General features: G+C 58.8%; 1 protein-coding gene across 1 annotated transcript; it reads left to right on the forward strand.

Annotated features, from left to right (window-relative positions):
• The first annotated feature begins 6,296 nt into the window (after nucleotides 1–6,296).
• KDELR3 (KDEL endoplasmic reticulum protein retention receptor 3) lies at nucleotides 6,297–14,568 on the forward strand. Its single transcript, XM_056137398.1, has 5 exons — nucleotides 6,297–6,458; nucleotides 9,261–9,361; nucleotides 11,538–11,696; nucleotides 12,622–12,874; nucleotides 13,768–14,568. The coding sequence occupies exons 1-5, from the start codon at nucleotides 6,368–6,370 to the stop codon at nucleotides 13,806–13,808; spliced, it is 645 nt and encodes a 214-aa protein (XP_055993373.1). The 5' UTR covers nucleotides 6,297–6,367; the 3' UTR covers nucleotides 13,809–14,568.
• The last annotated feature ends 54 nt before the right edge of the window (nucleotides 14,569–14,622 follow it).

The following is a 14,622-nucleotide window of genomic DNA, read 5'->3' on the forward strand; positions in this document are numbered from 1 at the left end:
TGGGGGGCGGCGTTCCCGCCCCCCGCACGCGCACGGGACACAGTTCCCGCGAGCCCCACCGCGCCGTCGTCGAGCGCGCACAGAGCCCGGGAAACACCTGCGAGCACCTGGCACGTGCCCGGGGCCCCGCGCTCCCGCGCGCGAGCACGCACCGCTGTGGGCGCGCCTGGCACGCGGACACGCGCTGGCGCTGACCGGGGGTGGGTGGGTGGGTACCCCGCTGGCACGCGCGCCCAGTGCTCTCGGAGCGCGCGCGCGCGCGCAGCTGGGACACAGGGGGCTGTGTCCTAGGGCGCCCAGATGCACTCAGTGAGCGGGGAACTGCAGGGTCCAGGGTGACCCGGAGGACGGGAGCACCAACCAGGTACACCTCTGGGCATCTCCGGAAAACGGGTGCCTTGGTACCACGGAGAGCTGCCCTGGACCCATTTCCTGGGAAGGTTAAACTGAAGGACGAATTTCATCTACAGGCGGGAAACCTCCTCCAGGAAACGTTAGGGACCCGGTTCGTGGGCAGCAAGGAAGGCGCTGGGGACAGGCACAGTTGAGGAAGTGATGTCGGGGCCAGAGGGATGATTCTTAACACCTGCAGAAACGCTTGACAGTTTCCTAGCCCTCATTTTGGTTTTGTTTGGGGGACCACATCCAGCGATGCTCAGGCGCCCCTCCTGGCTCTGCATGCAGGAGTCACTCCTGTTGGTGCTTGAGGGACCATAGGGGATGTCAGGGATCGAACCCGGGTCAGCTGCGTGCAAGGCCAAGGCCCTCCCCACCTGTTCTATCGCTCTGGCCTCTCCTAGCCCCTTTCATGCACGTTTTTCACGTCCTTGGTACCAACCACCTGGGGTGGTGGCATCCCCATGCATGAGGTCCAGACAGAAAAGGGGATTTGAAGGCGGGGCAGCCCTCAGGGATCAGAAGCGGGGTGGGGGGGGTCCCTGAATGTGCCAACACTCAGCTGAAGCCCCACAATCCTGGTCCTGCGGCTTTGGGAAGCAGCCAAGCTCTTCTTATCTCCCCCTGGGAAGGTGCGAGTGATTCAAGCACTTGGTGGCCGCAGGTGGGGCTGGGGGCAGGTGTGCTCTAAGACGCCCCTGTGATGCTCTGGGTCAGCTCCCCGCGGGTGGTCATCCTCCGCCCTTGGCCCGGGGGCTCCTGACTGGGGGGCCCCGGTTCAGAATCCGGGCTCCGGGGTTTCTTTTGAGCCCCATCACTCCGGAGCCGCCAGAGCGTTTGGCTTCGCAGTTGCCGTGGGAACCTCGCGGCGCACGACTCGGGGCGCGCGGGGTACCAGGCGCTGGGGCCGCGCCTGCCTGGGGCGCTGTTTGAAGTCGCAGAAAGACACCTGTCGCCGCCGCGGGCCAGCCGGGGGCCGGGCGGGCGCTGCGTCTCTCTTCTCTGCGGTGGGACCCGCAAGCCCCACCGTGCGCGCGGCTGAGGCGTGCGGCGCGGGAAATCTCCTTTCCGGTGTCTTAAACCCCGGGAACCACCGTTTGGATGAAGATGCAGAACGTTTCCCGCGCTCCAGAAGGCTCCCCGGGAAGAGGGGATATTTTAATTTATTGTTATTATTATTACTTATCTGGGTTTAAATTCGAGAGGGCAGGAACATGCTCTAAGATCCCCCGCCTTTTTTATTTATTTAATTTTTTGCTTTTTGGGTCACACCCAGCGATGCACAGGGGTCACTCCTGGCTCTGTACTCAGGAATCACTCCTGGCGGTGCTCGGGGGACCCTATGGGATGCTGAGGATCGAACCCTGGTTGGCTGCGTGCAGGGCAAACGCCCTCCCTGCTGTGCTATCGCTCCAGCCCCCACCCCCTTTTTAAAGGGGCTCCCGAGGGGCTGGAGCGATAGCACAGCGGGGAGGGCTTTTGCCTTGCATGCGGCTGACCCGGGTTCGATTCTCAGCATCCCATAGGGTCCTCCCAAGCACTGCCAGGAGTGATTCCTGAGTGCAGAGCCAGGAGGAAGCCCTGAGCATCGCCGGGTGTGACCCCCAAAAATAAATAATAATAATAATAATAATGATGAATAAATAAATAAATAGGCTCCTGAGGCAGGCAGAGAGCTTTAGGGAGCCCAGCCACTTGGACTGTGACAAGCGCATTATGAATCACTCACTGCTTTACCCCAGGAGAACATCATGACTCTCGGTGTTGGAAGACACGTGCCAGCATCGATGGTCCACCATAAGCTAGGGAACGAATGTCCCTCTGACCTTGACTTTGACCCATGCATTGGCCGCTTCTCTGGTCCCAGCAGGGGGTGGGTGTTTCTATGCTCTGATATTCTTTTTTTTTTTTTTTTTTTTTTTTGCTTTTTGGGTCACACCCGGTGGTGCTCAGGGGTTACTCCTGGTTCTGCACTCAGGAATTACTCCTGGTGGTGCTCAGGGGACCATATGGGATGCTGGGAATCGAACCTGGGTTGGCCGCGTGCAAGGCAATCGCCCTACCCGCTGTGCTATCACTCCAGCACTTATGCTCTGATTTTCCCTGTTGACGGCCCAGGCCCTCCCAGCTCCCGGCCCGTCAGCTTCTCTCCCAGCGTCCTTCAGAGCCCAGCAGGACGCCTCTGAAACGGTGGCCCTGTGAGCACTGCCCCTTCACACCCCGCTTCCATTGGTGCCAGCCTGGGCTCGCCCTGGATGGTGTGGGCATGCTGTGCCCTGCCCGGACCTGCCAGAGAAGGGGAGTTTGGGGAACCTTTAGTTTCCTACTCTGTAAAATGGGTCCTGCCCTCGGGGCCGGAGCAATAATACAGAGGGCAGTGTGTTTGCCTTGCACACGACCGACCCGGGTTTGGACCCTGGCATCCCATAGGGTCCCTGAGCACCGTCAGGAGTGATTCCTGAGTGCAGAGCCAGGAGGAACCCCTGAGCATCGCCGGGTGTGACCTAAAAAAGCAAAAAAAAAAAAAAAAAAAAAAAAAAAAGATCCTGCTCCCCTTACTATCACTCCCAATTATTTTTCTTTTGGAGGGGTCAGCCTTGGGGATTTCCTCCTGGCTCACATCTTGGGGCTCATTTCTGGTGGGGATCAGGGATGAAACTGGGGCTGCCTGCCTGCCAACCTTCCCTGTGTTCCCCCACCCCCTTACTTCTGAGATTTTTTTTTTTTTGCTTTTTGGGTCACACCTGGCGATGCTCAGGGGTTCCTCCTGGCTCTGCACTCAGGAATCACTCCTGGCGATGCTTGGGGGACCCTATGGGATGCTGGGATTCGAACCCAGGTCCGCCTTGTGCAAGGCCAACGCCCTCCCCGCTGTACTATCGTTCTCGCCCTCTGAGATCTTAAAGAAAAGGAAAGGGGGCAGCCCCTGCCCCCCAAAGGTGGTGCAGCAGGGGGAGCTGACCCTCCACACCCCCCAATCCCAAGTGAGGTGATGGGCCCTCGCACTCCCCGCCTTCCCAGGGGTGATTCTATACCCTGGGGCCCCACGGTACCATTGAGGGGCCTGTCAGAGCCCAGAGCGCCCCTTTCTGCCTGCTGGCCGATGGAGGGGTGTTTGCAGATGGCTGGTGTTCCTGTTGCATCCACGCTTCCCATTTCCGGTCTGCTGGATTTTCACCCCCACGGTGAGACAGGATGGAGGGCTTAGAGGACCAACGCGACCCCGAGTGTCAGACCTCCCGCACGCCAGTGAGGGGCTCCTTTCTTCTTCCGGAAAGCCGATGTTGTACTGCAACTTGCTTTGTTCACGAGGGGTACAAGAATCCTTCGCCCTACTGGGGCCAGAGTGATAGCACAGCAGGGAGGGCGTTTGCCTTGCACGTGGCCGACCCAGGTTCGATTCCCAGCATCCCATAGGGTCCCCCGAGCACTGTCAGGAGTGATTCCTGAGTTCATGAGACAGGAGTAACCCCTGAGCATCGCTGGGTGTGACCCAAAAAGCAAATAAATAAATAAAAATAAAAGAATCCTTTGCCCTTGGAGCTGATGGAACTTTGCTTGGGCGTCCTGGCAATGGCATGACTGCCACGGACACAGTCGGAGTGCCAGGGAAGCAGGGGTCCAGGGTGTATAGGGTTTGCCAGCCGCTCTCCAGCACTAGGGGCCATGTGTGAGGGCACAGGAGATCAGAACCACTTATTTGGGGGGCAGAGGCAGGGGGCAGGGGACCACATGTGGCTCAGTGCTCGGGAGCCTTTCCTGGCATGAACTGTGTGTGCTGCGGATCAAAGCTGTCTCCAGCCCTTTGAACCATCTCTCTGGGCCCCAGGCCAATCATTTTTTTTCTTTTTTTTGGGTCACCTGGCGATGCACAGGGGTTACTCCTGGCTCTGCACTCAGGAATTACTCCTGGCGCAGTGCTCGGGGGATCCTATGGGATGCTGGGAATCGAACCCAGGTCGGCCTTGTGCAAGGCAAACGCCCTCCCCACTGGACCATCGTTCCAGCCCCAACATGCACACTCTCTGGGCATTCCAGGACTTCACATAGGCTGGCAAATGCTCTACCACTGAGCGCTGTTCAAAGCCCCTTTGTTGTTGTTTTTATTATTATCATTATTATTATCATTTTGGCTTTTTGGGCCACACCCAACGATGCTCAGGGCTACTCCTAGCTCCGCACTCAGGAATCACTCCTGGCGGTGCTCGGGGGGACCCTATGGGATGCCGGGGATAGGACCCGGGTCGGCCGCGTGCAAGGCAAACGCCTTCCCAGCTGGACTATCGCCCCGCCCCGCCCCCAGACCCATCTTTTCCATGAGGTCTCCCCTCCTCTGCGTCAAGAGCTTTGAAGCTCCCCCTTGGGCTGCGAATGAAGAGTCAGGGATGATGACTAAGCGTTTGGGGGGTGGGGAGGCAGTCTGAGGAGGTCTGTGTGTCGTGGAGAGCCAGAGATGAGTGTGCACCTCAATTTCTTCATCTGTATCGTGGGGGTGAGGAGTGCTCGGTCGGCACAGAGAGGGGGGGCTCCGTTTCTTGGGGCTATTGAAGACCAGCCACAGCAGAGCAGTGGCTACCTTCATTGTTCCCATTGAATGGACGGGTAAGCTGAGGCCAGAGGGGATCTGGCAGGCTTGTGGCCCCTGCTGTGGGTACAGGACAAGGGGTCATTCAGCGTGGGCTTAGTCCTTCCACTGCCTTGGGATGTCCCTTGGGACACCCTCATTCTCCTGCCGGGACTTTGTCCGGTGCTGCCGTGCCCGGGGGAAGGAGCGGGCAGGGCGGGTTCGAGCCTGTTCCCGGCTGTGGCAGGCGGGGCCGCTTCCAGAAGGACAGATGTTTCACCAAATGGCAAAGGCACGTGCGTTCCCGGCTCAGGGAGGAGGTGGGCGTGGAGACGGGATGCCAGCTGGCCCGGCGGCCACACCTGAGGGCTTTAAATAGCCGCCGCCTTCTCTAGGCACGGCACAGGGGCGGGGGCAGCTGGGCAGGGCTGGAGGGCCGAAAAGGGCCCCTTGTCATGACCCTCAGTGAGGCCTGGGCCCCCCCTTACCTGCCTTTCACCTGCACGTCTCCTGCTCAGTTCCCGGGTCCCCTCCCGGGCATGCGCTGGGCACCTCCCCTGGGTGGCAACGGTGGGGTGAGGTGAGGACAGACCCCGGGAGCCGCGGGGGTCCTCTGCGTCCCCAATCCTGGGTGATACTGCTGCCCTTGAGAGCCTTGGGACCAGTGGCCGCATCCTGGTGGCAGAAGCGGGGGGGGGGGCTCTCTGGGGACCCCGGGACCGCGTTCTAGCACGTTCTGCTTCAGAGCTGGGGGCGGGTGGGGGTGCATTTTCTGCGGTGACACTCCAGGGGCTGGACTGCCCCCTCCTGGGCTCCCAAGAATCCTTGGTTGGGGGGCCGTGAAGGGCAGATGGACAAAAAGCTCCACTGACCGGGTGTGGGTCCGCCCTGGAGGGAGAAATGGGGGCTGCGAGTGGGAGGAGGGGGGGGGGGTCACAGAGCTCAGAGCTCCTACCAAGCTTGCACCAGAGAGGGTGGCGGGTGGGCTGGGGACACACAGCACGGGGAGGGAAAATCTGCCCCCCCCAGCCACCTCCCTGGGGCTGTCTCTGGTTTTCTGGGTACCCCCCACCCCGGGAAGCCCCCAGCTTGTGCCTCGCCTGCACACAAGAAGAGAGTGTGAGCGCAGGGGGCAGCTGGACTCGGCGACACGTTGCGGGGCGGGCACCCGGGGCAGGGGCGGGGAAGCCGCGCGGAGGAGGCGGCCGGGGTCCCGCCGGGGCCACGCGGGACGTGGCGGCCGGGCCGGAAGCCCCCGCCCGGGATGGGGCGCGGGGCCGGGCCTGGAGGCGGGATCTGGGGCGCTTCCTGGCTGCGGGCGGGCGCGGCGGGCCCGGCCACGTCACCCGGCGGCCGGCGCGGGGAGCGCAGCGCGGACCTGCCCGGAGCTGGCGCCGCGCCGGGACCATGAACGTGTTCCGCGTCCTGGGGGACCTGAGCCACCTCCTGGCCATGGTCCTGCTCCTCGGCAAGATCTGGAGGTCCCAGAGCTGCGCGGGTGAGCGGGGACGGGCGGAGGCTCCCCCGGGCCGGCTCGGGAAACTCCGCGCGCCTCTCAACTTCCCAAGGAGGCGCGGAGTCGCCGCGGCCGGGCTGGGGGGCGAGCAGATTCCCGAGGGTGCACCCCCAGACCGGCTCCTCCTCCCCACTGCCACTTGGAAGAGGAGGGGTGAGGCGCGAGCGACGCCCCTCCCTCCTGCCAGCCCCCCTCCCCATTAAAGGCCCCCCGGGGTGGGGTCCCCCGCGCAGGACTGGCCCCCCGCGTCCACCGCCTTCTCTCTCTTGCTCCCCCGTGGCTGGCCCCTGTCCACTGGCAGGCAGGTCCTGAGCCCACCCAACACCCCCTCGGGCTTGTGGCCTGACCTGAGGGCACGTGGCAAAAGGGACAGTGACACTGTTCAGGCAGACAGAGGCCTTTTGCCCAGCCGGGTTTGGAGACGTTTTGGCGCCGGCCGGGGTCCCTGTGGCCGCCTGGTCCAGGCGCTGGGGGGAACTTGGAGGCCACCCAGGGAGCAGCTCTGAGCTGGCCCTGAGGGCAGACAAGCGTCCAGGGGGACTTGGCACTGTAGGGGGCTTTGGGGGGAATCTCGCGGGCAGGCCTTGCAGGGGTGAGCAGCCCGATTTGGGGGTGATCTGGAGGGCAGTCGTTCTGGGCGGGGGACCCGGTGCAGGGTGGGGCCGCAAGAGGAGCCGTGGCGGGCACCGTGGCAGGGCATGGCAGGGTGCCGGGAAGGCTCGGGGTGCCAGGGAAGTGGGCGGGGCGAGTGGCCCGGCGCTGGCTGTGGGTCCCACAGAGAGCCAGCGGGCCTGGGGCCACAGGCAACCCGGGTAGAACCGACTGCCGGGTGCCAAGTGGCACCTCGGTGTGCCCGAGCGGAGGGGCTGTGGATGGAGCCCAGCACCCACCTCGCTGGGACCCAAGGGTTGGAGAATGTTCTGGAAGTCGTGAGAGGCAGTGAGAGGAAGCGGTGCGGGGGCCATGGGAGCCTGGTCTCACCCACAGCCGTGACCCTCAAACGATTCCAGCTCCACAGAGAGAGAGGGCAGAGCCGCCTGGGAAGTCAGGCAGAGGCCCCAGTTTGCCGGCTCTGTGCTCCTCTGCGGGTCACACATGTGAGCGGTGAACTTTGTGGAGGGCTGCGCCGGTGTGGGGCGGATGTGTGTATGTAGTGGGCGGGGCGGATGGACGTCGGATGGACGTATGTGTTGGGGTGCGTGCGTGTTTCTGTGTGTCGTGTGTGTCCATGTGTCTGGACGTGTATCCATATGTTTCTGTGTGTGTCCGTGTGTCTGTGTGTCTGTAACTCTGTGTCCACATGTGAATATCCCCTATGTGTGTCCATGTGTGTCTGCGTGTGTCCGTGTGTCTCTGTGTCTGTGTGTCCATGTTGTATGTGTGTGTCTCTGTGTCTGTCTGTGTCCGTGTGTGTGTCTCGGTGTGTGCTGTGTGTCAGGACTTGCCCACGGAGATCCTGAAGGCTGACTCTGGCTTGGGAACTCTGTGATGCGTCTTCCTTTTTTTTTTTTCTTTTTGGGTCACTCGAGCGGGCCCAGTAACGTCTCCATTGGAGACTTCTGTTGTGACTGTGTTTGTCATATCGAATACGTCACGGGGAGCTTGCCAGGCTCTGCCGTGCGGGCGAGATACTCTCGGTAGCTTGCCGGGCTCTCCGAGAGGGGCGGAGGAATCGAACTCGGGTCGGCCATGTTGGCTGCGTGCAAGGCGAACGCCCTACCGCTGTGCTATCACTCCAGCCCAAAGGTAAAGGTAAAGGCCCTCCCGTTGATCATTGATTTGCTCGAGCGGGCCCAGTAACGTCTCCATTGGAGACTATGTTGTTACTGTGTTTGGCATATTGAATACTCTCGGTAGCTTGCAGGGCTCTTGAGAGGGGCGGAGGAATCGAACTCGGGTCAGCCATGTTGGCTGTGTGCAAGGCAAATGCCCTACCGCTGGAGCCATAGCACAGCGGGTAGGGCGTTTGCCTTGCAAGCGGCCAACATGGCCGACCCGAGTTCGATTCCTCCACCCCTCTCGGAGAGTCCGGCAAGCTACTGAGAGTATTTGATATGCCAGACACAGTAACAACAAAGTCTGCAACGGAGACGTTACTGGGCCCGCTCGAGCAAATCGACGATCAACGGGAGGGCCTTTACCTTTACCTTTTACCTTTTGGGTCACACCCGGGGATGCTCAGGGGTCACTCCTGGCTCTGCACTCAGGATTTACTCCTGGCGGTGCTCAGGGGACCCTATGGGATGCTGGGAATTGAACCCGGTCGGCCGAGTGCAAGGCAAATGCCCTACCCGCTGTGCTATCGCTCCAGCCGTTTCTTTCTTGCTTCTTTACAACTCTGTAGTATATGATTTTGGTTTTGCAGAGTGAATAAAGCCAGACGTTCTATAACTTCAAGTAAAAAGCTTTCTCAGTCTTAAAACTTGGCCAAGTGAGTTCCCCAGCCCAGTCCGGCACCAGGGCCCTCTGTGCCCCCCTGCGCCCCCCTGTGCCCACCTTGCCCATCGCATCTTGGCACATCCGTGACTTTCCTCTAAAGATAGATCTCCATGGGGGTGTCCTCTGTGGGGTCTGGGGTGGAGCCAAGAGAAACTTCAACACCCTCACTAGGTCCGTCACCTCCCCAGGCCCCCGAGAGTAGGGTGGTGTCCCCTGGGAGGCTGAGATGGACCGCGGCCTCCTGACAGGAGCAGCTTCCCTGGACTCTGGGCCAGTGCCCAGGACACATGTCACACGGTGGCTGCGCCCACGGGGTTCCAGAGTCTCATGGCCTCCTCCCCGCAGGCATCTCGGGCAAGAGCCAGGCCCTGTTCGCGCTCGTGTTCACCGCCAGGTACCTGGACCTGTTCACCAACTTCATCTCCGTCTACAACAGCGTCATGAAGGTGAGCGTGTGGCTGTTCCCACGCTGGCTTAGCGCCGCTGGGCGGGTGGAGCCCTTGGAACCAACAGAAGCATTAGAAGCTCCTTCCTCCCGTCTAAACTAAGGCCAGAGATGGGCCCGGAGCCACGGCACTGAGGGTCGGGTGCTTGCCTTGCATGTGGCCACCCGGTTTTAACTCCTGACACCCCACATGGTCCCCTGAGACCTCCAGAAGTGATTCCTGAGTGCAGAGCCAGGATTTAGCCCTGACTGCCGTTGGGTGTGGGCGAGATGATCTATTAAAGTGTTTGCTTGGCAAATTCCCCTTCAGAATATGAGGATTTTTTTTTAATCTCGCGGGGTGGTGGTGGTGATTTTGGGTCACACCCATCGATGCTCAGGGGTTCCTCCTGGCTCTACATTCAGAAATTACTCCTGGCGGTGCTCGGGGGGACCCTATGGGATACTGGGGCTAGAATCTGGGTCGGCTGCATGCAACGCAAACGCCCTCCCTGCTGTAATTGTTCCAGTCCCCCCTCCCCAGAATATATTTGTTTATTTATTTATTTATTTTGCGGCACACCCGGTGATGCACAGGAGTTACTCCTGGTTCATGCACTCAGGAATTACTCCTGGCGGTGCTCAGGGGACCCTATGGGATGCTGGGAACTGGGCCCGTGTTGACTGTGTACAAGACAAACGCCCTCCCCACTGTGCTACCGCTCCAGCCCCACCCCCAGAATGTTTAATTAAATTAACTCTTCTGTTTCCATGTCAAAGTTTCTGCCTCGAGATTCCTGAATATTGCTGTCAGGGCGGTGGGCAGACACCCTAGTTGCGGGGCAGATGTCCTTCCTGGTGGGGCTTTGGACTTCCATCTGAGTTCTCGGAATCACTTTAGATAAACTTCAACCCAAGCAGGAAACAGCGCCTGCCTTTTCTGTTTGTTTTCCGGCCGGCCACGAATGGACTGGGGCAGGCTAGGGCCTGGCTGAGGGCAGCCTCAGAGCGGTCAGTTCTCGTTTGTCAAATGAAGCGAGCGCCTCGTTCATTCACTCATTCCAGCATCTGTTTTGGGTTAGGCCTGAGTGGAGGGATGAGGTGAGGAGGAAATTGCTTTCCTGTTTGGTTTTTGTTTTGAGGGGCACACCGGCTGTGCTCAGGGATCACTCCTGGCCGGGCTTGGGGGTGCAAGTCTGGGGTGCAAGACTCCCTGCTGTATTCTGCTGTCCTCAACACTGCGTCCCGTTAGGAGTCCCTCTTCCCTGGGAAGACAGACTGGTGGGCAAACATCTATGAAATGTGGTGGCAGAGAACATTTTCACCGGGGCCGAATGACAGACTGGATGTGCATTTGGCAGAGAAAAAAAAGAAAAAGAGGAAAGAGCCTGGGTTTTGAAGCACGAACAGTTCTCCAGGCCAGTGTGACCACAGACCTGCAGGCTGGCCTTGGGGATGTGCTGGAAGGGGTGATTCTCAGGCCTTTCCAGACCTAACTCTGCAACATTGGGCGCGCCACAGCCCTCTTGTCTGGTTCTGATGCTCGTGCAGCTTGGAGTGACTTGGCCCAGGCTGCCGATCAGTTCCATGGTGGGAGGTGCCTGTAATTACCGAGTGAGCATGCTCCCTGGGTTGGAAGATGCTCACAGTTCAGGGATGCTGAGCCGGAAGTAGAAGCCTTGGGGGCCGAAGTGATAACAAAGTGGGTAGGGCACTTGCCCTTGCATGTGGCCGACCTGGGTTCGATCCCCAGAACCCTATGTGGTCCCCCGAACCCCGTCAGGAGTGATGCCTGAGCGCAGAGCTAGGAGTAACTTCTGAACATCGCTGGACGTCGCCCCAAATCTAAATACCCTCCCCCTGCCTCTGCAAAATAAAAAAATAATAATCTTGAGTGAGACCCTGGGTGTCTCTGCGTTGTCATAGCAATAAACCAGCCTGATGGGGGAATTACCCCAAAGGGCAGGGCCCGGAGAGCAACACAAACCTGGCTCTTAGCTTGGGTCCATCCCAATTTGGCTTTGAAGCCCAGTAAAGAGGCTCCAATTCCCTCATCTCTTTAGATAAGCTTTTTTTTTTTTTTAGGGGAGGGGCAGGTGGTCACTTCCGGTGGCACCTTTGGCCACTGCAGCAGTTTCGGGCTGTGTGCAGTCCTGGGGTTGGAACACGTGTGCCCCCCTCCCCTCCTTCTTCTGTAGGTGGTTTTCCTCCTCTGTGCCTATGTCACGGTGTACATGATCTATGGGAAGTTCCGGAAGACGTTTGACCGTGAGAACGACACGTTCCGTCTGGAATTCCTCCTGATCCCCGTCATTGGCCTCTCTTTCCTCGAGAACTACAGCTTCACTCCCCTGGAGGTAAGGGAAGGGTCCCAGCACACTCCCCAGCACCGCTCACTCTGGACCCTCCAAGGGCCTAGCCTGGCTGACTGCGTCCAGGGTGACAAGCCTCTTTACCCAGTTACTGCTTGACACCCCGGCGACAGTGCTGAATTTTTTTTTGGGGGGGGGTCACACCCAGCGATGCCCAGGGGTTATTCCTGGCTCATGCACTCAGGAATTACTCCTGGCTGTGCTCGGGGTACCCTATGGGATGCTGGGAATTGAACCAGAATCAGCTGCGTGCAAGGCAAACGTCCTACCTGCTGTGCTATCGCTCCAGCCCGACAGTGCTGAACTTTGACAATGATCACGTCTGCGAGCACTGTGCGGTGGCCCTGGTCCTCGGTTCGCAGGCCACCCTCACCCCATAGACACATGGGAGTGGTCTTAAGAGAGCCCCTTCCAAAGAGCACTGTGGGTGCACTCTCGGCCGCGTCCGATGCAGGACCCGGGGCCCTGGCCCGAGTGTGCAGAGCAGCATTTGTGTCTTTGAGATCCGCGGACCGGATTTTGAGAAACCGTACTCTTGACAAGGCATTTATACAGTAACAGTGAAAAAGAAAGTTCTACCAAGGCTCACACTACTGTGAAAAAGCCTTCAGGAGGGGCTGGAGCTTGTAATATTGCCGCGAGGGCATTTGCCTTGCACGCAGCTGATCCAGGTTCGATCCCTGGCATCCCATATGGTCCCCCGAGCACCGCCAGGAGTAATTCCTGAGTGCAGAGCCGAGAGGAACCCCTGAGCATCGCTGGGTGTGACCCCCGCCCCCGGAAAAAAAAAGGCCTTCAAGATTGCGGGTTTTCCCTAGTGCAGTGCCACCAGGCAACATTAGACTCTTTTGTAGGGAGCTTCCTTCCTGTTCCTGATGGGCCCGTCTGGCCACTCTTTCCTTTGCCTCAGATCCTCTGGACATTCTCCATCTACCTGGAATCCGTGGCCATCCTGCCTCAGCTGTTCATGATCAGCAAGACTGGAGAGGCCGAGACCATCACCACTCATTACCTGTTCTTCCTCGGGCTGTACCGGGCACTCTACCTGGCTAACTGGATCATCCGGTACCAGACTGAAAATTTCTATGACCAAATCGCAGTGGTATCTGGAGTCGTCCAGACCATTTTCTACTGCGACTTCTTCTACTTGTATGTGACCAAAGGTAGGTGGCTTGACAAGTTGCTGGTACTGGCCAGATACTCAACCACCCAAGACAGGGGAGGGTACAGAAGTGAGCAGAGGTCTTAAAAAGTGTTCCCGGGGCCTGGAGTGATAGCACAGTGGGTAATAAGGGCATTTGCCTTGCACACGGCCCGACCTGGGTTCGATTCCCAGCATCCCATAGGGTCCCCTGAGCAGCGCCAGGAGTAATTCCTGAGTGTAAAGCCAGGACTAACCCCTGTGCATCGCCGGGTGTGACCCCCAAAAAAAGTGTTCCCATAATGTCATCAAAAGGCGAGGGATTAGAGGGGCTGGAGCAGTAGCACAGCAGGTAGGGCGTTTGCCTTGCATGCGGCCGACCTGGGTTCGATTCCCAGCATCCCATAGGGTCCCCCGAGCACCGCCAGGAGTGATTCCAGAGTGCAGAGCCAGGAGGAACCCCTGAGCATCAGCCGGGTATGACCCAAAAAGCAAGGAAAAAAAGGCAAAGGATTAGAGCAACACAGAAAGGGTGTTTACCTTGCAGCAGCTGACCCAAGTTTAATTTCTGGCTCCACACATGGGTCCCTCAGGCACTACCAGGAGTGAACCCTGAGTCTGGCCAGGTGTCACTCCAGAGTAAACAACCCACACAACCTGCAGATGGCAAGTTCAGCCTCAGCGGAGAGGAGCGGGAGGGATGACCAATTGCCAACTGAACTCGGCTTCTTATAGGAGTGCTGGTGCCCAGGAAAGGGACAGCCTGGCCCGTTTCTCACTTGGCTGTTTTTTTTGGGCCACACTGGTCACACCTGGGCTGCCTGCGTCAATCGTCTCCCCCTAGGCTGATAGCCAGACTTGAGCCACCGCGAAGCCCATGCTCTAAGCTGGCCTCTAACCTCTGTTTCCTTCCAGTCCTTAAAGGAAAGAAGCTAAGTCTCCCAGTGCCAATCTGAAGCCCGAGAATACCTGCTCACCAATGCCCTTCCATAGTGCCTCCCAGTGCCAACGGAACTACAGTGCCTAAGCCGCGAACGGGTCAACAGACCCCAGTGACTCACTGAACACCTGTTAATCCTGAAGGTGCCCTACTGTGTTCAGGGCAAATATGCCAAATGAAGATCGCAACCAAGTATTTGGGTTATGGCGTCGTTCTCACATTCCAGGTGAATCAAATCTAGAGTCAAGGTACAAGGTACTAAGGGATGAAGTTTGGAGCTTTGCCTGGAAACTGTTACCAGGGAGCCAGGGGCAGTACCAAGCTGCCACCAGGTATGGCGCCAAGAGAGGGGGGAGGGATATAGCAAACCCAGGCACTCACAGAAAAGGTTCCTTTGCTTTTTTAAGAATCTTCCTTCTAGGGGGCTGGAGAGTACAGGAGCTAAGGTGCTCGTACTGCACGTAGCCAAGCCTGTCCGAATCCTCATACCCCATCTGGTTCCCTGAGCATCGCAGGGAGTGCCCGCCCCCACTCCATTTTTTTTCACTTCTAAAACTGCAAGGCTTTATGCAAACTTGACTCACCAACTTTGTGAATCTACGCACCTGAGACTGTCGTAGCGCCACCAGCCCAGCCCGTGTGTGGTGGGGCCCGGGAGAAGGGCCATTATTACCCTGACCAGTGGGCAGTGTCTTGTGACTGACTCCAACTCCTCCACCAAAGCCTGTCAATCCCACCCCCACCCTGATTCACTTTCAGGTGCTAAATGAAACACAAACGAAGGACTAGTGCTTAGACTGTAGGCAGAGACGTTTTAAGCAATAAAAAAA

The sequence above is a fragment of the Sorex fumeus genome, unplaced genomic scaffold (genome assembly GCF_029834395.1).
Source record: "Sorex fumeus unplaced genomic scaffold, SorFum_2.1 ptg000125l, whole genome shotgun sequence".
In the NCBI taxonomy this organism is placed as follows: domain Eukaryota; kingdom Metazoa; phylum Chordata; class Mammalia; order Eulipotyphla; family Soricidae; genus Sorex; species Sorex fumeus.